Source organism: Phragmites australis, chromosome 7 (genome assembly GCF_958298935.1).
Source record: "Phragmites australis chromosome 7, lpPhrAust1.1, whole genome shotgun sequence".
Taxonomy (NCBI): Eukaryota; Viridiplantae; Streptophyta; class Magnoliopsida; order Poales; family Poaceae; genus Phragmites; species Phragmites australis.
The window spans coordinates 37,345,930-37,369,125 of record NC_084927.1 but is presented as its reverse complement, the minus strand read 5'-3'; the positions used below and the strand labels follow the sequence as shown (position 1 = coordinate 37,369,125).

Below are 23,196 nucleotides of genomic sequence, written 5' to 3'. Positions count from 1 at the left end.
TGCTCCCATCAATATATATATGCCTGGCCCAGTCTCAACCCCAGCCCATACAAAGCCCACAAGGGAACGAAGCCTCGAACGCTTTGCAACCGTAAACCAAAATGTGATCAATAATCACCAACCACGGTTATGCTTGTCGGTTGGGGAAGGATGTCTACCCAACGGATACGCATCTGTTCATCTTCTATATGTTGAGGAAAATAATAGTGGGGTTATTCACTGAATTTTTCTCATTGCAAAAATGGAGAAGTCAATTTTTGGTGGGCGGAGTTACAGCAAGGACAGGAAGAGTAAGAGAAAGAGGGGGTTGGGATGCTTCCTCAAGTAATTACATCTATCAAATTAGTACACCAATCCTACGTGGTCTCTGTGTTGACCGAAGAAGGGGTCCGAACGACCCAAAGATGGAGATGGTCTCGAAGCAGCTGCAAGGTGTTCATGAGGTTCATGTTGATCCCATCTAAAATCATGTGATTTCATCATTTTCGAGTGATCTAGAGCAGCAAGAGGATGACCATGTCACAGAGAGGCACGTACCATTGATTGAAAGCAAAGTACACCACGGGCAGAGGGCGTCCAGTGAGCTTACAGGCCCAGCACCAGGTATCACGTGACTTCACAGTTCGGTAATCCTAGGGTAGGAAACTAAGAGGTGGCCAATTGTTTCTGAGGCAGAGGGGCAATAGGGGCAATAAGGACTCGTGACGGTGCCAACCGAGTAGAGGAAAGCCCTGGTTCGGGTATTACCATGTCAGAGAATCCAGAAAAAGATTTGGACCTTCTTGGAGAAGAAGTTGTTCCAATTATACTCCTGGAGGCGCGTGTCTTGTCCGCCGAGGGGGGGGGGGGGTCATATCATCTTGTAGGTTAGCGCTGTCTTGAAAATTGACGCTCTTGCACCTCTCATCCATCAGACGTCAGGGTTGTCTCCTAGAGACAGGGTGACCAAATTACCATTTTGCATTTTGAGGTCCGCCTTGGCAGAGTCGTGAGGCATGGCTGGAGTTCTAGGTTGAGAGTGTCACCTGCTAGTGCCTCAACTACCAGGATGTCTTTAGCAGTGCAGTCATCATACTAGAAGAAGGTGGTTTTGTTGTCCCCCACCTCCGCAGAAGTGATTGCCATGTAGAGAGGCATGAGGTGCGCAAGGGTGTTCCAGCTAGACATGTATGTCGGCGACGCACATGACCTGATTTGGAAATGCTTGTAGTGTTGGTTGACCCACTGATTCCAGGGCATGTCCTCCCTGGTGCAGAGCTTATATAGGAACTTGAGTAGCAAACTAAGGTCCCGAGAGTGTAAATCCTTGAGGCACAGGCCACCGTTTTCTTTTGGGCAGTAAGCTATGGCCCAAGCCACCTGGCAATCACCACCGTTGCATTCACTCGCTCCCTTCCAGAACATAGCCCAACACGGTTGATCGATCTTCTCCACAATTGATTTAGCGAGCTCGAAGACAGCCATAGCATCGGTAGGAAGGGTTGAGAGGACAACTTCTGTCGAGGTCAACCCCCCAGACGTTAGAAATTGCGTGTGCTATGCAGGGATATGATGTTATACCTTGATAGCCAGGTAGTCAAGGGCCATAGCAGGCAATTTCTTCTTAGAGAAAGGTAATCCCATGTAGGTTTGCGGGGAGCTCGATACAATGCATTCAAGAAGAGCAGCGAGTCCCGCATTCTCATCTTCTGGTACGTGCATTGTAGCAAAGGTACTCTTTTGGTAGTTTATCTGCAGTCCAGTGATTGCACTGAAGCGGGTCAGAATCGTCTTTAGGGTTTGCATTTGCTTAAGGTCAGCTGGAAGCAGGATCAAAGTGTCATCCGCATATTGGATGATGGGGCAAGGATGTTCGGGCAAGAGAGGGTGCCGAATGGAGCCATTTGTTGTGATCAGTCACTGCAACACATTAATGACAATGAGGAAGAGGTATGGAGAAAGGGGGTTGCGCTGTAGTAGCCCCCTGTTTACATTGGATCCACCTCCCAGGTACACCATTAAAGAGGACGACAGTTCGACATGTTTCCAACATGTGACAGACCCACCAGCACCATTGGTCGCTAAAGCCACGAGTTTTGAGAATCGGATCAATTTTGGACCATTCGATAGAGTCAAAGGCCTTTCTGAAGTCCAGCTTGAGGGCTATTGTGGGTACCTTTCATTTCTTACAGCATTGGACAAGCTCCGTAGCAAGGATGAAGCTCTCAGCGATATTGTGTCCCTTGATAAATCCAGTCTCGGAGTCAGGCAGGAGGGACGTGATTGTTGATTGAAGGCGAGTTGTGAGAGCCTTACTCAGAAGCTTTGGGGTGAAGTTCTACAACGAGATAGGATGGAATCCATCGGCAGTGGTCACATCATTTTTCTTCAGTAGGAGAACCACGTAAGACTGATTGACGCTTTCTAGATTGGTCCTTGCTTGGAATTCATCGAATGGGTGCCTAGAACGGGTGCCTTGAAGCCATCCAGGCCGAGGTTGTTGTCCACCCGCATATGCCACAAGGCCTAGGAGATGAGAAAGGGGCATGAAGATGGGCGAGGGAGCTAATTTCTGGGTAAAGCTTGAAGAGACCGAAGTCCCAGTGGGTTTGCGATGAGGTCCCCAGAAGCGAAGAGTAAAAGTCACCTAGGATCTTTTCCTTCCTGACATGGCTGTAGACCGACACACCCGGGTCATGGATAACTTTGATATGGTTTTCCGCAGTCGGGCCAAGGCACTGGCGTGGAAAAAGCCTGTATTATCATCGCCAAACTTGCAAAGCTTGAGGTGATAGCGTTGGCGCCAGTAGATGGAGAGATTCTTGTTATGTGTCGACAATTGTTCCTTGACCATATCCCTAAGAAGCGATTTAGCCTGGTTGAGGGACCGCAATTCTTCCACCACGTCTAGAAAGTTGATTACTTGTTTGCAAGCGCAGACGATGCCACCAGGGCGTTTACGACATCTTGCCCACTTTTTGGATCCATCTCAGACCCATTTGAGCTTTTTGGAGAGGTGTTGGGGGCACCTAAGATTTGGTTGACCTCTGCACCCCAGACTTGGTGCACCAATTCCTTGTAGTCTTCACTCGTAGACCGGATACACTCATACCCTGAAGACGTGAGAGACATGGGCAGTGGAGGTGGCCGTCACCAACAAGGGGACATGGTTGGAGGTGGTCCGAACTATAGAGCTCAAGTAGAGTTGAAGAGCAGCTGACCCCATTGGGTGTTGATGAAATCCCCATCGATCCAGACGAATAAGAATTGGATTCGCTCGGTTATTAGACTAAATCTCTATAATCACAATAGATCAATGAAATGATACAACAAATTCATTCTATTCTCAATCTCATTCTTGAGTACAATCTCTATCGATACTACTCTAATAGCAACTACGGACTCAGCCATGCGTACGAGAATCTTTTTATTTTGATATTGATGAGATCATATCAGCAATACATGGCGGTCGGTCACAAACTGAGGACACTAATTCTTGGTGCTTTAGTAGACAGTTATTTAACCCCAATGTTACAACGTTGGACACAACACAATCATGCGATTTGAACGGCGAAATGCGGACAAATTCCAGCGATTCAGTTGCCACCCTCTTGGGGATGGCCGCCATGCGCGGCCGGCAGCGCAGCGGCGGTCGTGGCAGGTGGCCTGTACCCGGGCAGGTCGCAGGGGATGTGCGGCACGAAGGGGCAGTGCTTTGTCGGGTCGGCGTAGAACCACGAGCACTCCAGCGCGGGCCGCTGGTCGGGGAACCCGGGGATGCAGTTGCGGCGCACGTCCAGCACCCGGCTCCTCACGAGCTCCATGCAGTGGGGCCCCACGGAATGGAAGAAGTTGTCCGACAGCGACAGGTTCTGCAGCTTCCCGGTCTTGGCGAGCAGGCACACCACGTCGGGGACGTTCCCGTACAGCTGGTTCCCAGCCAGGTTGAGCTCCTCCACTCTGCCCAGGCACCCGAACGACAGTGGGATAGGCCCTGTGATCTCGTTCCCGCCGGCGTCGAACACCACCAGCCCCTCCACCAGCCCGATCTCGTAGGGGAGGCACCCGCAGAGCTTGTTGTTGAGGAACAGCACCTCCGACAGCGTCGCCGAGGTGTTGTAGATGGAACGCGGGATCGGCCCGGTGAACTGGTTGTTGGCCACGACGAGGTACTCGGCCGTCGTGCTGCCGAAGCTGTCCGGGATGCGGCCGGAGAAGCCGTTGTTGTTCAGGAACAGCGCCTCCACGGTGAGGCCGAACACCGGGGGCGGGACCGTGCCGACAAAGCGGTTGAAGCGGAGGTCGAGGAAGAGGAGGTTGCCGAGGGGCACGACGGTGTCTGGGAACGCGCTGGAGAAGTTGTTGTTGGAGAGGTCGAGCTCGTAGAAGTAGGGAAGGCCGGTGAGGTCCGGGACGTCGCCGGAGAAGTTGTTGGAGTTGGCGTGGAACAGGGCGAGGTCCGGGAACTTGTCGATGAACCCGGCCAGCGTCGGTGCGCACAGGCCGAAGCCGTTGAAGTCGATCGACGCGACAGTGAGCGTCGTCGGCGCATCCGGCGGGTAGTCGCAGTAGAAGCCCTTGTACATGCCGCCGCCTCTGAAGCTGTCGCAGAGCTTGGTGCCCACCCACGTCGCCGTCACTCCGAGTGGGTCGCACGTGATGGTCCGCTTGAACGCCTGGATCACCGGGTACAGCGCCGCCAGCTTCTGATTCAAGAACTTCCACGGCGCCGGCGCCGGCGCGCACCCGCACCCTGCCAGCGCGCCCGACGGCGCCGGGGCCGGACCACCGGCGTCCGTGCCGTTCACGCCGGGCCGCGGCCACGACGGCGCATTGCCGCCGCGCGGGGCCCTGGCCAACTCGGCGTGGTTCGAGCCGCAGAGAACCCCGTGCACCGCGGCGAGCACAAGCACAACTACCACTGCATGGTTTACAACCGGGGCCGGCGCTGCACCCGCCATTTTCTGCACGTTGCCGTAGCACCAGGTGGCCACACTTGCAAAGGCGTTTCTCCCTGTCTTGGAGCAATGGGATTATAGCAGAGAAGGGTGGCGGCTATGGTGGGGATCGAGATGCTTTTATATAAGGAGGAGACGACGATGAGAGGGGTCCATGCTTCCATTCCATGGAGACGGAAGCAGCAACGACACACCGACACAAGCGGAGATGCTTTAGCAGCCAAAAGAGGTGGGAATTGGAGAAGTTGTTGGGGCGGGAAGGGAAGTGATGAGATGGCACGCAGTACGCAGAGCACGAGCACAGTGTAGTGGGGTTGACAGTTAGTTAGTCTCCATCGGCGGTAGGTAGAAGACGAAGGAGAAGCAGCAGCTGCGGCGTGCAGTGCAGAGTGCACCACCGCTGGGCGTTTGGGCGCAATGGCTAGCGAGCTGCTCGTGCTATTTCGGTCAGGGTTTTCGGTAGCGCTGATGAGTTCATGGGCCAGCGGGGAAGACAATGGAATGGCGACCGAAACAGCGTTGTGGGTGCATGTTTCGCTCGACAGAAGGGCAGGTACATGATGATTTGTTTGTTGTGCCCCGCTCGCTCTACACAGTTGGGGTCGCTGACAGAAAGTGTATAGTATTCGTGCTTCGAGCCTTCGACGACAGCCATGGACTCGATGTGATCCAGGGACGACGAGCACTCCCGGCCGTCTACTGGAAGACGTATCAGGCGGCAGTGCACAAACAACTCGATCCTGGGAAGCTTTTTCTTCATAGTTCTACGATTCTAGCATCCATGCGTCTACTGGGATAATTCTGAGATGCCACTCTGTTGATTGGTTCAGCCTCGGATCATCGAACTGTGAGTGTGCACCGACTAAAGACGGATCCTGGAGTGCGTCCTCTTTGCCTGATTGACATTTACCAGACACCTTTGGCAAAATGAAGATATGATCTCACATTAAAGCAAAAATATGCGTACTGTAGAGTAGAGAAGCCAGTCCGCCTTAGCTTTAGGAAGCTTACTTTTTCTATGTGTTTCTGAAAGAATGATTAAACTGTTCGACACAGACGAGTGTGCAGTATTAAAAGAAGGATTTCTGGTACGTGTACTTTGTTTGATTGATGCTTATCCCATCGACACCTTTGGCAAAAGAAAGTTACTGTTCCACATTGCAAACTTTATCCGATAATCCGCATAAGAAACAAACTTTATCCGATAAACCACATAAGAAATAAGCTCTTCTGATTTTAAGTCCAAAGATATTTGTTAGTTCAGAGGACCAGTGCATTCAAAATTGCAAACAAGGTTTTATGCATCAAGGTAGCATCAAGGTACCCCAGAATCTTTGTTACATTATGTCTACTGGACCCAGTGGCCCTAAAATTTAGCTGACAAAACAGGTAGCATCAAGGTTTTATGCATGGATATCATAATGCTTGCAAATAAATATTGCCAACTGGTGTACATGGCTAGGCCATCGATACCTACGATTGCCCTCTACAGAAACTTGTATGTCCGAGTGAAAAAGTTTCAATCGAGTGGCTTACAGCTGAGGCTCGGGACTTATATAATGGACATTCATAAGCTGTTCATAAGATGTTAACTTCAGACCACGGGGACATGCGTATCACATTGCATAGAAATTCCCCAAACATGCATGTGACGTTTCCAAGAAAATAGAATTCCCCAATTGTGCATGATATGTTTCCACAGTACACAGCACCTTATCTGAGTTCCAGAATCCCATGGAGCCTTGAGAGCACATTGTCCTCTCTTCTGTGCTCTGCCCTGTGGTACAGGCGGATTTTTGAGAAATTGGTCTGTTAATATGACACCATTCTCAACATTCTATTCCAGTAGAATACAAATATCTCGAAGTAAAATTATGCACGTGCTTACTGCTTAGTAGATACAGAGCAAAATCAGAACCATAGACAGAATACCCCATCATTCATATGATGAAATTGACTAGTATATAAAATACATTTTATTTGTTATTTCAAAAAAGGGCTGTCAGCAGTTTGGCATCAAACAAGCTCTCCAAAGTTCCTCGGAGACAGCACAAAATAAATCCAGTGACAGCAAGATCATACGACTAAGTGCACAAGTATCTGAAACATTCGTATGTGCAAGCTGCAATATCTCACATTGACATATGCCATCGCCAATAAGATAAGTACCTATTGTAAACCTCTGCGTGTTTCAGGTTCTTAGGAAAAAAATACACAGATAATTCCATTTCTCAGACTGAACAGCATGCATCAAAACATCATATCAGAAGTCAAACATGGTATTTTTAATCTTGCATATTGAAAACTAATTTTAGTGGAGGTTCACACAAGTATGGAGAGTCAAGGATGAAAGACCCATGGCCAACTGCTCTGGACAACCGGAGATGTTCCTGATAAGACAAAACTACTCATGAACAACAAAAGCAGCAATCATCAGGAAAATAGCAATGATATTTCAGAATGTCTGTAAATTCCAAGCACAACAACTCAATCCTATCCTCACAAATCAGATTATAACCAATTACTACATCCTAATATGATAGTTTAAGGAATATATACACATAAAAAACCTGATTAAACTCAAGATCACCCAAAACTATCATGTTGACCAGATATATAACACACTAGACAAGAAGCTATTGGATTGGATTTACGGTATACCATGAAGAAGTAACATATTCCATGTCCCGTTGAGACTTACCAAATACAGAAAAATATTTCTTTTACTCGGTCTTCTTTTGCTTGGTTGATTGCCCAGTCTTGCTAATGATGGTATCTAAGTGCCTTGATAGTACACTGTATGCTGCACCAAACTTTTCATCAACCTGATCTTGGTACTTCTCATACAGTGGTGGAACCAACAGAGAAAGCATTACCCCTGGAGGAAGCCAAAAGAACACAAGCTTAGTGTGCACATGAGCTATCATAAGAGAGCAGTATATCCAGACATTGCAAACGTACATGAAGCCATAATTAACAACTCACCAATGTAAATGAGCGTAAGGAAGTTGAAGAGCATTCCAATGTATGAAACCACCCACAAAATCAATATCCCCTTTTGCACCGAGAAGAACAGGGGACATAACAAAAGAGGGTGCATACAAAGTCAGGTGCAGTAGAGAGTGTCTGTGTGTCAAAATTGGGGATCACACGGGCGAGAGAGAGACCTGTATAAAAACTTTCCTATCTCTCTTGATGGCAATATCATGGCCAACAACCAACACCATGTTGATCCATACAAGAGCGTGATCTGCAGCTTTCTCGACAACCACATCTGAAACCTCCAGATTAGGAAGAGGTGGAAGAGGCCTGAAAAAAAGCACCACTTGTTAATATATCATCTTCGAATGGACACCACAAGCAACTTAGTTACGATGGAAGTACATTGTCAATCACAGCACAACACATAAAGTCACATAAATCTAAATTGAACTACTTATTTTGCATTTTGGCCATACAACCAGTGTGTTGCATAAATGAAGTAAACAGCAATTATGGGCAATACAAGTATCTGATCATATGGTTTAAACTTTTAAACAACCGGCCGTTTTATTGTAAAGCACTTTTCCTCCTATTAATGAATGGCAGAGCTCCTGCCCCTTTTCACAAAAAAAAGGGTAAAGAAGAGGATCCCTTGCCTAATTAGCAGATAGATCAAGCCTTTATTACTCTTTACCAGATCTTAAGGACTAACTCCAGCAATCCCAAAGTCCTACAGATCAACATCTACCGGAGATCAACTAGTGAACTAAGAATGTACCAATCGTAATCTAAGAACTCTAGTTCGAACAAACCATGCAGTAATCTAAGAACTCTAGTTCGAACAAACCATGCAGTAATCTAAGAACTCTAGTTCGAACAAACCATCAGCTAAATCAGAGTAGCTGATTAACTCGCCTGTTGAGCAGCGATGCGGACTTGGCCCATAAGAAGAGGATGGCGACGAGGAGGAGCAGTGCGTTGGCCAGGACGGACGGGAAGCTGTAGCCCGCGCGCTCGAAGACAAACCACACCACCGTGGCACCCACCACGGCCGCCGCCGAGGCGTTCCTCCGCCGCCACAGCAGCACGTCGGCGACTGCGCGGGTACAGTCAGAGATCGACCGAATTGGGAGTCGATAAGGCCACACTGAGGGAGGGAGAGGAGTGCGCGCGCGTACCTGCGCCACCGCCGAGGAGGTCGTGGGGAGATCGGGGGTGGGTGGCCATGGGGATCGCCGGGGTTTAGGGTTCGGCGAGGCGTGGACGGGGAGGGGAATCTTTTGGGTTTGGCTGTTTTGAAATGGGGAAGTTCTTATAAAAAAAAAGAAAAGGGAAGAATACTGTGGGAGGAGCACACGAGACGAGATGAGATCTGCCGTTTGGCCAAAATTTGATTGTAGTAAAACTAAAGTCATACTAAAATTTAATTATATCAAATAGTATTTGATTTAATATCAAACTAAAATTTTAGCCGGTTAAAAATCCGTGGGCATTTTAGACATTAAAATCTTATCTATTTTTACTATAAAAAATTTAGCCATAATATTTGATTTGAGACTAAACTAAAATTTCGACGGGTCAAAAATCAGTGAGCATTTTAGACTTCAAAATCTTGTCTATCTTTGCTTAAAAAAATTTAGCGGCCAAATTTATCGTAGCACGGTCAAATTTTGATCTTGAAGCAAACATAAGTTAAATTTTTTAGATGTGACTAAATTGTAACTAACCTTCCTTAAAAAAATAACTAAACAGCCTCTTAATCGTTGACATGCGGGCCAGGAGTATGGGTAAAGCAGACATGACCTCAAAAGACTTGAAATTGTACTCCGGCTCTCCGACTTGCACAATCGTGCTTAAAAATAAAAATATTTTAATTCAAGGTCTAATCAAATTCCTCACGATTAAATAACAGAAAGCGGCTGCTCTCATTTCTTTAACCCCAATACAACACGTAGTGACGGATTCAGAGCTCTCTTATTCTTTTCCATCTATCTTCTCTTTTTTCTTATTTTCTTTCATTTTCTTCCTCTTTCAAGGACCTAAGATGTACGTCCCGAGATAAAAGCTTAAGCCTCCTAGAAGATCCGCTACTGATAACATCTAGACACGTGCTCACCTACACCACACGCAGGTGCGCATGCTCTCTCTTGGCACACTGAGGATGCAAATCAGATTGTTCCTTACTCCATTTAAGACATTTGTATAGCGAGGCTAGTCTCATTGTTCACATTATTAACCATCTACTTGTTTTCATATTTTCTAGCTCTGTTGGCATATTTTCTTGCCAGTGTCACCTTGGTTTCATGCTGCTTTCTTTCCAGAAGCAACCTGGTTCGTGCCGATTTTGGGTACGAAATGCTTCCGTGCTGTTCACGAAATGGCGTACCAAATGTGCTGTTCATGTATAAACTTACACCATTCTCATCCAGTTACACCAGCTTACATCCCTACAACACAGTAGATCTACAAACTATATGCATATACTATGAGAGACTAGCAATAGATATGTTGCGCTAACTCTTGTGACACATGCACAGAAGAGACACCAGAACTATTTGAAAAAAGACCCCAATGAGTAAAGCTCAAACACGGACGAATAGGGTGCCCACCGACAGCCCTGACCAACTGCGCTATAATTTATTGGACTAAAATCTTATTTGTTTTCTATTTTGATTATAGATTATAGTCTTAAAAAATACAAATAAAAAATAAATAGATATAATATAAAAACTGATTCTCATAATTTATAAGACAAATTATACTATAAAATCACACAATACAAAATCTGATGGAAATGAGGTTATACAAATTTTACAAATTAAACTATATTCTTACAATATAAAATTAAAACAAACATGCACTAACAAGTTTATTGTTTTTACGAATCATTTTCGCTTACAGATAATCTTGATCCGGTAGCAGTACAAAAGCTAAGTCAAATAGTAGTTTAAAGTTACATTCAGTTGGACTGTTCGAATACAGGCGAGAATCAGGGTCCCAAACACGTCCAGGTTCAAAGAACCGTCCGCAGATTCCCTCACCCCGCCGCTCAAATCTCCCCGCCCCTGTCCACTCTCCTCCTGCCCCCTCTCCTTCTCTCGGCCGGCGTCCGCAACAGTCAGCCATGTCCGCGGAGGCGGACCGGGGCTTCCGCCCGCTCGACGAGGAGTCCCTGGTTGCCTACATCAGGGCCATGCCCGCCCTCGCCTCCCGCCTCGGCGGCAGCCTCGACTCCATCACCATCAAGGAGGTCGGCGACGGCAACCTCAACTTCGTCTACATCGTGCTCTCCGACGCCGGCGCCATCGTCGTCAAGCAGGTCTTGCAGTCACCTCAGCTCAACGTCACCACAACGGTTGTCCTAATCTTCACCTGATGGCGTCGGCGCGGGCAAAATGGAACGCAGGCGCTCCCGTACGTGCGCTGCGTGGGGGACTCGTGGCCGATGACGAGGGAGCGCGCCTACTTCGAGGCCTCGGCGCTGCGGGAGCTCGGCCGTCTGTGCCCGGACCACGTCCCGGAGGTCTACCACTTCGACCGCGCCATGTCGCTCATCGGGATGCACTACATCGAGCCACCGCACATCATCCTCCGCAAGGGCCTCATCGCCGGCGTCGAGTATCCGCTGCTTGCCGAGCACATGTCCGATTACATGGCCAAGACGCTCTTCTTCACTTCTATGATCTATAACTCCACCACGGATCATAAAAGAGGAGGTGAGTTGCTGAACGTTCACTTGCATGGTTATGCCTGTAAAAAGGGGGAAAATAAAATCAACCTGATGGCATGGGATGCGCTGTGAATTGCAGTTGCTCTATACAGTGCTAATGTGGAGATGTGTAGGCTCACTGAGCAAGTTGTGTTCTCGGACCCATACAGGGTTTCCAAATTTAATCGGTGGACCTCGCCTCATCTTGACAAAGATGCTGAGGCGGTTCGAGAGGATGATGCACTGAAGTTGGAAGTAGCTGAACTGAAGTCAATGTAATTAGCTCAGTAAATACAAAGCAATGTTATGTCTGTTTTGATTCTTTACATTGGGAAATGTGACTTATTTGATTCAAACTGCAGGTTTATCGAGAGAGCTCAGGCTCTGATTCATGGAGATCTCCACACTGGTTCTATCATGGTGACCATAGATTCGACTCAAGTCATTGATCCGGAGTTTGGGTTCTACGGGCCAATGGGTTTTGACATTGGAGCCTTCCTAGGAAACCTGATTTTGGCATACTTTGCACAGGATGGACATGCTGATCAAGCAAATGATCGTATAGTACGTATGAATCTGTTAGCTTGTTACTTTTGCACCCTCTATAACTCCAATAGTAGTATCGGTATGTGATGTTCTCATACCACATAGGCCATTTCAGTTTTTTAACGCCTTTTTTGGGTACCTGATCCATCAAAATTTTCTTTGGTGCTTTATTGGTGTCAAACATAGTTGGGTTATTTGTGTGGTTTAGCTTGTTTCAACTTTCAACGCTACTAAGGTAATGACAGCCACCTCTTCCGGCCTACTTTTTATTCAGATGTTCGGTAGCATAGATGTTTGGAATATGATGCTTACGTCTTGTATGAGAATAAATAATTGATTTTTCGATACCACGGGATAATCAAGCTGTCATGTTTAGCATAAAGAGGAGGGTGCTTGACAGACAAAAAGTTTACCACCTCCAAAATATGCCATCCATTGAATAAACTTTTATGGCACTGTCAGTATTACTTAATGGCAATGGCAGAAGTGTCAGTTTATTATAGAGCACAATGCATGTGCAATATGTAACATTCAAAAGCTACTTTCATGATGTTCCAGGCATGAACTAAGTGTTTCCTATTTTTTGCAGGCTTATAAGAAATGGATCTTGAAGACAATTGAAGAGTCATGGAATTTGTTCCATAAGAAGTTTGTTGAACTATGGAATAAACACAAAGAAGGGAATGGGGAGGCATACCTGCCCAATATATACAACAACCCAGAACTGTTAAGCCTTGCTCAGAAGAAATACATGACAAATCTATTTCATGATAGCCTTGGATTTGGTGCAGCCAAAATGATCAGGTAACTACAAAATAAATTTCTAAATAAGATTTTTCTTGAAAGAGAAGATTTCTGAATTAATTCACTGTCTCTTATTTACTTGTGGACTACAATGATATATCAAAGCTACCTTTTTAAACAGAAATGACTCAAAACCATACTAAGGTCAGCTAATAAAAAGACTGGATTTCAGCATTGATGTAGCATCTCTTTTTAACAACGGTTCATCATAAAACAAAAGTTTTTGAAGATAGCTTTGGTGAGTGCAGCTGAGAAGTAAAACAATGGTTAGAATTCGGGCAGTTCAGAAATGCTGTGCAGTGAAAGAAAATATATAGGACTTACAAAATGTTTGCTCAAAAAAACTATAAGTCATATTTTAACATCAATCACAAATTCTACGCATATTATTTTGTCTAATGCATGCTTCCCACTTGAATTGTTTCCTAAACCTGGATCTTCCGTATGTAGGAGAATAGTTGGAATCGCTCATGTCGAGGATCTTGAGTCAATTCAGGATGCTAGCAAGAGAGCACAGTGTGAGCGTGGGGCCCTCAATTGTGCAAAGACGATCCTGAAGGGAAGACGCCAATTTGAGAACATCGAGCAAGTCATTGTGCATATTCAATCGTTCGGTCAGGACTGAGAAGACCAGACATCTATTTGGCGTTTTAGGATTCATATTTTCGTCAGTGACCATGTTGCACTATGCACACTTGAGTATTGATGAATTGTTTGTTCTAAAGCACCGTTTGTTTGTGCTTTCAGTATTGCGATTATGATGAAAAACCTCGGTGTCTGGTCCGCTTTTAGTTTTAGCTGTGTACAATAGGGTAAGATTTTCCAGCATGACAAAGAGCTGAATAATGAAATGTACGAGATATCTCCACGTTTATCTCAAAAGATATATACAATAAATTTGATCTGATAGTTTTTGGGAAGTACCTTGTGACCGTTTTCTGTCGAAGAGACGCATTCCCTTTTTTTTCACCATCTAGATCTTGGTAATAAGACCAGTTGATGTTCATGTGGCAAGTGTGGAGGATACATCTGTCTGTTGCTCAGAACTTCATGTCACTAGCTGATGCTATTGTAGAACAGCTTCAGTACTTTCACAGGCGAGGTATCAGATGCGACGAGGACATGAAACTGCATTCCAGTTATCTCGTCAAAGTCAACTCATTGTCGTTGGTCAACACGCGCCACGGAAATTCAGTAGAACATGGCGATCAAATATCAATGGAGGCGATCAGACGATCGATGGCGTTGTTACATGGGAGAAGAGTAGACCGAGTGAAGTAGTTAGCTCCCTTGCTGATCTCGCTTTTTCTCGTCACCTCGCCTTTTCTCGACGGCCTTCTTCTCCTCACCTCGTGTTTTTTTTCTTCTTCCGAATGGGTGTTTTTTAAACACGTCTGGACACGTTTTTTCATTAAGAAGAAGAGAGAAATGTACAAACGACGGCACCAACGCACCTAAAGTGAATTGGAGCGGTGAATCACGTTATTAGGGGGTTTTAGGGGTTTATATGATACAAATAAATCAGATCTACAGATTAAAACGTCGAGACAACAAGCATATAAGGATTAACCGTAACTCTAGAAGCACTAAGGTGGCTGAAGGACGTCTAGCAGTCTCTTGTTGCCGACCATCATCTAACACCGAGCTTCCTCCAAAATCACCCCGCTCAAATCTGCCGCCAAAACTGCAGATTAATTGAACACTCGGTGATTCCTCTCCTTCTAAAGACACCAGCATACCAGAATAAAAAGAAAATCAAAACTACGTCTTTAAAAATCGCTTACGCGTAAGAAGCCACCGATCTACCAATTCCATATCTTCCTGTAGGATGAGAGGATGTAGACTCATAAGCCTCAGAAGATGGAACCAGACCGTCGGCATGGGTGTTTTAACCCTTCGCTCACGGCGCGGATCTAACCCGGGTCGCGAGCAGCGCTTTCCCGCGCCTTGACCGCCGCGTCCTCGTATCGCACCGGGTCCAACAGTGGCCTCGCCGAGACGGGGCGTCGGCTCCCAACTTCAGATGGAGGAGCCCGGCGCCGCGAGGTTCGCGGTGTGGCTGCACGGCCTCGGCGACTACGGCCGCGCCAACGAGTTCATCGCCGACCACTTCTCCGCGGCAGTGCCTGGAGCTTGGATATACTGAACACAGTGGATTGCTGTTACACTCTGTCGTTTCATAGGCTATGCTTTAAAATGAAAAACAGACAAAGAACCACATTTTCTATCAACATTCTGTCCAGCTAATGGCTTTCTTTTGCTATTACTAACACGGCGGATTTAATTATTCATTTCATAAATCCAATGTTTTCTTAGAAAACTGCCAGAGATGAGAAAGAAGTCCTTAGAGCTGTTGAGCATGTGCATGAGTTGTTAGACAAAGAAGTAGCTGCCGGAACGAGTGCCTCGGACATATTTGTTTGTGGGATGAGCCAAGGAGGTAAATCTCTGAGCATAATCTGCATTCATCGTTCGAGGTCAAAAGATAGTACTAATACATTTTTTTTGTTTATGTTCACAGGTGCCCTAGCCATAGCAAGTGTTCTACTCTACCCAAAAATTTTAGGTGGTTGTCTCGTCTTCAGCGGTTCAGTTCAGCTGAGTAAATCATTCGCTGAAAAGGTGTTGTCTGAAGCTAGAAAGGTAATACCCAACAGCTATCCTTATGCTGAATATTTCAGAACTGCATCTTCTTCTCCTATTTGAAGCGGGGCATGCTGGGTGTACATTTTTAGAAGAGCTTGGCATGACCTGCGAATTCAAGGTAGATGAAGAGCTCCAGTATTTTCATCAATGGATCACGCATCGTCTAGGGACCTCTGGAGTAGCTGAAACCGCAAGGCCTTCATCGTCATCCCACGACGAGGGCTCCAGTAGCAGCAGTTGCTTGTGATGAATATTCCTTAGTTTATAGTCCGATTCATGGCTACTATTTTTAGGTGTCACATCAGTTCTGAATTTCAATTTGTATCGCCACACGAACGATTTTTTATAAGATGCCAAAGGAAGGAATCGAATGCCTCATGAGTTGTAACGGGATTCTCTTGGTTTGATACTTAAACTAACAGTGACAATTCTATGCGAACTACAAAAGCCAGGACGACAGTGGGAAAATCTGGTACAGTACCAACTACCAGCCAGCGCCCCCTAACCAAGCAAGCTCAGCAAGAACATTTTAATTTTTTAATAAAATTTTGCAAAGATATGCATTCGTTTTGAAAAATAATAAATCACTTATTAGAGGGGTGACATATTTTTTTAAAAAATCATTTCAATGCTCTCAAAATTCAAAATATTCGATAGAGTTTGAATTTTGAGAACATTGAAATGTAATCTTTATTTTTAAACCTGTCGCTCGTTGGAAGGTCGGCCATTTAGGCCCCGTTTGGTAGCGCTCTGTGGAGTGATTTCATGCGGAAATCAGCTCCCGCGCTGTCAAACGCTCTGCCTGGGAGCGTATTCTGCGCAAAAATTATTCACGATTTATATTGCGAAGTGGGAACTGAAAAATCTAGCTTACACCTGATTTCCAGCTGATTCTCCTCGATTTTAACATAATATTATCTCATTAATCACTTCCACCACTAGCATACTAAACGATTTTACAAATAAAATCACTTCTAACATAGAATCACTTTCACACTACTTACACCATATAATCACTTTCACCACAGAATCAGAGCTCTACCAAACGCCCCTTAATGGCATATGTATTTGCAATTTTTTATTTAAAAAATAAAAACAACGCGTTTCGGCCCGGGTCGGCCCATGACCCATGAGTAGCCTGGTCTTCACCCTCGCCGCGGCCATCGCCGCAGCCTCCCTCCTCGTCGCCTCCCTCCGCCGCCGCGCGACGCCGTCCGGCCTCCCTGCCCAGCTCGCCCCATCCTCCCACATGGTGGGCCGCAACCGGACCTTCGTGCTGTGGCTGCACGGCCTCGGCGACTCCGGCTCGGCCAACGAGCCCATCCGCACCTTCCTCTCCGCCCCGGAGTTCCGCCTCACCAAGTGGGCGTTCCCCTTCGCCCCCGCTCTCCCGTCTCCTGCAACCGTGAGCATCCATCCCACCTCGTCTCTATCTCCACCGCAACTGCATCGAATTAAAACCAGCTAATCCCAAGAGCATTTTTTTTCCTCTTGCAGATGGTGCTGTGATGCCGTCGTGGTTCGATATTCAGTAGGGTCCTTTCCTACTGTCCCGTAAAAAAAAGATTGAACGTTGTACAATGGCAATTAGATTACACGCCTAATTTTATATGTCAACAGCTCATGTTTTATGCTCATTTTTACAATAATGATGATAGCATATATCCTCGAAGGATGTCTTCAGAAATTTGAATCTTAATATGTTCCGTCATAAATCATAACATTCATAAACCTGTGAATGATACGGTGTCTGTCTTCAACTATCACACCAAGTATTGAGCCATCGAGGGAAGCACTTACCTTGCATTCATCCAACTTTGAAGAAAGTTAGATGAACTCTTTGTTGTAGCCTATAGAAAGATAAGCTTGAAAATAAATTTGAATTCTTAAAATTTTGATTAGTTCATTTGACTAATATACTCGCATTCTCTTATCTTTTCAGACACAAATTCTTTGGTTGCATGGAATGGCTGACAGAATTGTATTATTTGAAGCTGGTCAAGCTGGTCCACCATTTTTGCAAATTGCATATGTTAGCTGTGAATTTAAGGTAGATTTCTACATGGTCCTTATATCTCCCGCTTCAGAGAATCATCAATGTCTATGTGAGCTTTGAGCATCCAACTTATCAAGTTATCATTTGCATTTTACAGGCATATCCAGATCTTGGTCACTCGATTTTCAATGAAGAGCTGCATTCTCTTGAGTCACGGTCTCATGGATCAAGAGTCGTCTAAGGGCCTCTCAAGAGAAGGACAGTTAACATTTTTAGTCTAGGCCGTGATCACTTCCCCAGTATAGCAACTTGGCGGATGCCGTCATGTTTAAGTTGTATTTGATTTTTTCTGACTTGGCCCCATGGAACTTATTATATGAGACTTCTTATATAGATCAATGCGTCGAAGGACATATGATGGACTACTCAGCTACTGGTCCTGGAATTTGTTTAGGTATGCCCAACTGCACCTGGCGTTAAAGAAGTGAAATAAATACGCTATACCTCTAATTGACTCTGTCTACAATAGTTCAATACCATCTGTCATGGCCTCCCATATTTGGGCCACTTCCGTATGTTTCCAGAGTATAGTGTCATACACTGTGTTAACATCACCTAGAACACATAAGCAAGCAAGATACTTGGATTCGGTTTTTTTTTTTTTTTTTTTTTTTGCCGGACATGGATGTTCTGAAGATACTTTTGCTATGCCTGGCATTCCACATACAAGGACCGCAGCTCTAGTTTGCTCTGCATGTACTTCGTTTCTTGGTTCCAGCTTCCAAGTTCTGATGTGACATACGGCTATGTTTCTCTCGGCCAGAAGATATTTCACTTTCCACAGATTCTATAAGCCTAAAGCGCCTGGTCAACTAAACTGTCTTTACCGGTAACCACGAAAGTCCAGGTGACCATTTCCTGGTGCTGAGCACTGACCATTTTCAAGGGGCACGAGCAAGTGACTCATGGTTGCTGGACACTTGGACTCGGCTGTTCTTGATCGAGTTGTCGCGACCTGATTTCGTGTGTGTTTCCTTCTGCACTTTCCAGAAAAAAACGACTTCCATAGGTTTATCATGCTGAACTTTTCGTCCCTTGTACGCGCGAGAATGCAAGGTCCAGTTTGAACCTCTCATGCGGGTGCCACCGGCTTACAAACAGATGCAAATGTTGTGAAAAGCTAAACCACATGTTCGAACCGTTTCTTATAAAATTTCTACGAGATTCACGTGAAATTCACACGAGTCGAGCAGATCAGGTTAACAGTGCAGGATTCATTCGTTCATTCTAAACGGGGATGCTAGAGATTCCACAAGCACCATCGCCTGTCCCTCGAGATTCAGGTTAGCAGTAGTGCTGCTGCTGACCACAATCTGTCGGGCAAATTAGGCCACCGGTTCCACCAGCTAGCTGACGATATTTGTGCTACTGCCTGCGTTGCGCTGGGCTGGGCGCTGCCCTAGAAAACTCTGTGCGGTTCAAGGCAGGAAAGAAAGCTCTGCTCGGTTCTAGGGGCGGAGGGAAAGGATGATGAAGCTTGGGAGACGCCAACGCCCCAGCACGGAAAACAAACGAGAAGTGGCAGCAGAAAACGCGACGCATTCTCCCAGCCTTTCGTGGATACCGACGCGAACAAAAGCCAAAGACCCCAACTCCCGCTCCTCGTGCTTGCCGCCACGTCGTCCATCGCCACGTCTACGGTTTTTTTATTTCCATTTTTTTTACCATTCACTGCTCTACCTTCTCAATCTATCTCTAGACGAAGGGAGATGCTAAATCTCATGCGACTGTGATGAGTCGATGCAGCTCAGCAGTTAGATCAAAATCGAATGCGCTAGATTGTTTCTTCTTTTTTAACCTAACACACTATCTTCGCCATTGCGTTAACAAACGTCGTTTCTCCATGTCATCCATCTCCTCCTGTCTCTAACGGTGTTCTTACCGTTAAATCCATACTCACCATTCACACCACGCTAATCGCATCATTTTTATCGTCCCTATCACCAACCCCATCCACCACTCTCTGGTCACCCGTGGTGACAATACTGACAACATCACCTTTCTATACCACCATATCATAATCTATACGTCAATCGGACTATCACCCTATCTTACTTCTAATCCAAATTAGAAGTAAATCCTAAAACTTCAAACCTTAGCGCCTCTCTTAAACTCGCCCACACTAGCACATTCACATAGTGGGAAGCGTGCTAGACAAATCAACGTTAGTCAAGACTGAGACTAAAAGGGCTGCAAGGCCTAGACGGCGCATCATCCATCCTTGTGTGCGAAATGCTCTCGTATTCTAATCCAACAAGATGGAGAATCTTCTGTTCGAACATTGACGGTTTGGTTGGAGGTTTACTTGAGTACGACCACAGGTACTATACTACGTATATTCGCAAAAGTAATATACTACGTATTTTCTTACATAGGATTATACCGCTAGTACTAGGCAAAAATTTAAAAATAAACAATATATCAAACCATATTTAAAAAAATAACATGGTGTTGTATTTACTATAGCATATATATTTGGTGTCTCATTCACCGAATACAGATTTTCAGTACATCATGTACCGAAAAATAGGAGGTCCAGGTGTTTTCGCACCTCATGTGCCGAATATGACACTGCGCATCATTTTTAGCACATGAGGTGCCAAAAACCCACTGTATTTGTTACATGAGATGGCGAATACGGTGCATAGGACGTATTCGGTACCTCATATGTTGAATACAGCTGTGCCCTGTGGCGTTGTCGCTTTTGCCACGTGTTGTCTCTTATCGTCTCTGTCGCGTGAGATACAAGGGTTCCACAATCAATCCGGTTGCATGCGAGGTTTACATACCTATCACCTGCAGCTAGCGAGTTGCATGCGAGTTAAGTTTGTGTTGCTCAAAGACAATGTACGTTCGAGGGAGAGTTATTGCGATGTTAGAGTGGGTCTCAGGGAATCCTGTTGCATCCACCGACAGAGAGAGAAAGAGCTGTGTTGTCATTTCAGGATAGAGATGTTATCATTTTATGCTTAAAACTCTGTTGCATGGTCACTTCGTGTCTAAAGTCTGAGTTAGGACATAAATATGAACATGTCTCACGAGGTGTAGTATTCTTCCTAAAAATCATATGTGTGGTAGATGGAGAAGGTCCATGCAACTATTTAAAGATCATCTACCAAATGATCCAAGCAGAGATGCGTTCGACAACCGCTTACAAACTCTTATCGTCCGCAGGCAATAAATTGGCAGATGTGAACATGTACGAATCAATTATTGTTGCTGAGGCCCGTGACCTTATCCCTGTTGCTGAAGCATGGAGTGATGCAAATTAGCGAAAGAATGACAGCTGTGCTAGCCAATGCTATCAGGGTTAGATGATTATCGTCTCTGAGGTGGTGATGAGAAGTTGTAAAGATGGTACTAGTAAATCCATCGTCATTTTCATTTTCATTAGTGTCCTCAGGAGATGGAGGTCTCGGAGGGAGGGGTCATTGTGGTATGAAATTGTTGTCGTCGCCTTCATCTTGAGCTATCACGGTAGGAGCACGTCCTCTTGCAATGTTCATTGAACCTTCTCCTATATTGCTGCTGGAACATCAAGGCATTTGTGATATGAAATCATCATCCTCGTCATTTTCTGGTTGAATAGTAGAGGGTGCCCACATACCCCTTAGATTCTCTGGTCTTCATCGTCTTCTACGCAAACTAGGCATCACACCCCCACTGAAGAGCATATACATCACCAAAAAGTTTGAGATGTATTTGGTGATGAGTTCTGCGTCTTTCGAGAATGCCTAGCACAAAAGAGGAGAATTCAAATCAATGAAAAAAGATAAGTAGGGTGACAAAAATAGAAAATGACAAACCTGAATGTGAGATACATATTGGTCGGGCAACATCATTATCCTTCTTTGCCTCCTAAATAAACATAACACAGAAGGATGATTGGCTAGTTCGCACACCCTGAGATACCTTTGACGTCGCTCGTGTAAGATGGCATTAAGTTCGTCGGTGGTTACATGTTGGAGTGGAACGGTTAACGCAGAACTGAAGAGTTTTGCATACAATTTGGACACGGCTTGGATCAGGTTGTTCTTCTCGAAGGTATCATCATCACCTTCACGCACAACATGTAAGGAGGCATTAAGTGCTATAGCGATTGTTGTAGGTGTAAGACCCTAACTTTCCAGGATCTCATATACCTCATGTATCGGTCACTGGATCAAGTAGCTAATATACATAGTATAACAATTATGATATCATAGTCAAACTTCATACATAAGATATTAATGTTCAGAGTACAAAAGGTTTATAAACCATACACTATATTACAAACTTGGCCTAATGACCAACAAAAGCACAACAGAAACTAACTACCCAATACACAGGCAACAAGGATGCGGACGCGACTTCTAACTCTACTCTTCATCCACTCCTCCATCCTTGATGTAGTCGGCAGTGGCTTCCTCATCCGAATGATAACAAGAGTGAGTGAGAAAGGTACTTAGCAAGCTCTAAACTACTTCAAATGGTTGATAGATGTATAATGTGTATTTCATGGATAAAGCTTTATGGTTTATTTTTAAGTGTAAAACAGTTTTATACAGTCATTCAGTTGTATTCTCTACCAATAGCTTTAAAACAGTTTGAAGTAATTCAAAACCATGTAACAAGTCATATCTGGAGGTTTTTCGATCCTAGGAGAGGCTACACCTCGCTCCGTAGTCCCTAGAATCACATCTAATATACCTCTAGTATCACACAACTCTTGACGAATTGAGCTAGCAACCTCATCATACGGACATTTTATTCACACACTCACTCATCAAGACACATGCACCCAGAGCCTAGTCAAAAATGTTCTGCCTTCACATGTCTCTGACCGTGAACATGGCTATTCAAATAGATTTACACCCCATAGAGGTTGTACACTGTACCCACTTAATATGCTCAACCTCCAATAGTTGCAAGCGGAGAAGTGAATCATACTAAGACACTTCAATCACCTTTCTTGCTGAGCTTTTCTACGAGATACTTCAAGTACCAAAGGCCTTGTACTGAATGCCAACCTTCTTTTTAAGTTGTTGGTCGATTCCCGAAACATTCAAACAGAGGGACAGACGGTCATTTGACCCCCTCGCTGCTCCCTTACCTCCTAGTATGATGCTCAACCTAGTCCATTCAAAGAAAAGTCAACTTAAGCATGACACATAGTTGCACTAAGGTGGCTTAAGCATGACGACGAAATGACTCGGTCCTTAAGTGATCAGGATAGGCATTTTTTGGCAATGAATATCACAAAAGTAACTTAAGCCCACAAGAGCATTCTCGACCAGAGTACTACTCTATCTGCCCTCGCCAAAACAATTTTCACCTATTTTTACACACCACCCGCCATATCCCACATGATATCAAAGATCTAACCACCATCACCGAATTCGCATGATATGAGTTTAACATTGATAACGATCAAGCAATATCTCCGAAGAGACGTATTTTGAAAGTGACGTCTTTGGGGAGACATGTTCAATCCTAAGCATGACAATTGTTTGATTGGATTAATTAGTATAAACAGT

At 45.1% G+C, this 23,196-nt stretch overlaps 4 protein-coding genes and 1 pseudogene across 7 annotated transcripts; 3 read left to right on the top strand and 2 right to left on the bottom strand.

The window, feature by feature from the left end:
• Positions 1-3,341: 3,341 nt before the first annotated feature.
• LOC133925211 (uncharacterized protein At4g06744-like) lies at positions 3,342-5,650 on the bottom strand. The gene has a single exon (XM_062371095.1). It carries the CDS (start codon positions 4,938-4,940, stop codon positions 3,576-3,578), a length of 1,365 nt encoding a protein of 454 aa, XP_062227079.1. The 5' UTR covers positions 4,941-5,650; the 3' UTR covers positions 3,342-3,575.
• A 1,401-nt stretch (positions 5,651-7,051) lies between these two features.
• Positions 7,052-9,242, bottom strand: LOC133925209 (reticulon-like protein B11). 4 transcript variants are annotated; one of them, XR_009910918.1, is made up of 6 exons: positions 9,098-9,242; positions 8,835-9,015; positions 8,105-8,246; positions 7,923-7,992; positions 7,599-7,815; positions 7,052-7,341 (listed from the first exon to the last, which is right to left on the bottom strand). XR_009910918.1 is itself a non-coding variant. In XM_062371094.1 (6 exons), exons 1-5 carry the CDS (start codon positions 9,144-9,146, stop codon positions 7,661-7,663), a joined length of 597 nt encoding a protein of 198 aa, XP_062227078.1. In that variant the 5' UTR covers positions 9,147-9,242; the 3' UTR covers positions 7,052-7,327; positions 7,639-7,660. The 4 variants fall into 4 exon arrangements, 2 of the variants coding, with proteins under 2 accessions (XP_062227078.1, XP_062227077.1); XR_009910917.1 differs by having other exon boundaries at positions 7,052-7,327; XM_062371094.1 differs by having other exon boundaries at positions 7,052-7,327; positions 7,639-7,815.
• A 1,681-nt stretch (positions 9,243-10,923) lies between these two features.
• On the top strand, positions 10,924-13,898 carry LOC133925208 (methylthioribose kinase 1-like). The gene is made up of 6 exons (XM_062371092.1): positions 10,924-11,238; positions 11,326-11,635; positions 11,729-11,903; positions 11,991-12,192; positions 12,764-12,978; positions 13,429-13,898. The coding sequence occupies exons 1-6, from the start codon at positions 11,044-11,046 to the stop codon at positions 13,601-13,603; spliced, it is 1,272 nt and encodes a 423-aa protein (XP_062227076.1). The 5' UTR covers positions 10,924-11,043; the 3' UTR covers positions 13,604-13,898.
• Positions 13,899-15,001: 1,103 nt separating this feature from the next.
• On the top strand, positions 15,002-15,684 carry LOC133925650 (probable carboxylesterase Os04g0669600). The gene is made up of 3 exons (XM_062371506.1): positions 15,002-15,100; positions 15,295-15,418; positions 15,500-15,684. The coding sequence occupies exons 1-3, from the start codon at positions 15,002-15,004 to the stop codon at positions 15,682-15,684; spliced, it is 408 nt and encodes a 135-aa protein (XP_062227490.1).
• Positions 15,685-16,735: 1,051 nt separating this feature from the next.
• Positions 16,736-18,239, top strand: LOC133923707 (probable carboxylesterase Os04g0669500; annotated as a pseudogene).
• The last annotated feature ends 4,957 nt before the right edge of the window (positions 18,240-23,196 follow it).

Excerpts from the sequence above, each read along its gene's own strand:
- LOC133925211 (XM_062371095.1), bottom strand. The coding sequence starts at position 4,940 with ATGGCGGGTGCAGCGCCGGCCCCGGTTGTAAACCATGCAGTGGTAGTT.
- LOC133925209 (XM_062371094.1), bottom strand. The coding sequence starts at position 9,146 with ATGGCCACCCACCCCCGATCTCCCCACGACCTCCTCGGCGGTGGCGCA. Across the intron at positions 9,016-9,097 it reads CCTCCTCGGCGGTGGCGCAG|TCGCCGACGTGCTGCTGTGG; the intron begins GTACGCGCGCGC and ends GTACCCGCGCAG. Across the intron at positions 7,993-8,104 it reads ATAGGAAAGTTTTTATACAG|GGGATATTGATTTTGTGGGT; the intron begins GTCTCTCTCTCG and ends TCGGTGCAAAAG.
- LOC133925208 (XM_062371092.1), top strand. The coding sequence starts at position 11,044 with ATGTCCGCGGAGGCGGACCGGGGCTTCCGCCCGCTCGACGAGGAGTCC. Across the intron at positions 11,904-11,990 it reads GTAGCTGAACTGAAGTCAAT|GTTTATCGAGAGAGCTCAGG; the intron begins GTAATTAGCTCA and ends TTCAAACTGCAG. Across the intron at positions 12,193-12,763 it reads ATCAAGCAAATGATCGTATA|GCTTATAAGAAATGGATCTT; the intron begins GTACGTATGAAT and ends TATTTTTTGCAG.
- LOC133925650 (XM_062371506.1), top strand. The coding sequence starts at position 15,002 with ATGGAGGAGCCCGGCGCCGCGAGGTTCGCGGTGTGGCTGCACGGCCTC. Across the intron at positions 15,101-15,294 it reads CCGACCACTTCTCCGCGGCA|AAAACTGCCAGAGATGAGAA; the intron begins GTGCCTGGAGCT and ends ATGTTTTCTTAG. Across the intron at positions 15,419-15,499 it reads TTGTGGGATGAGCCAAGGAG|GTGCCCTAGCCATAGCAAGT; the intron begins GTAAATCTCTGA and ends TTATGTTCACAG.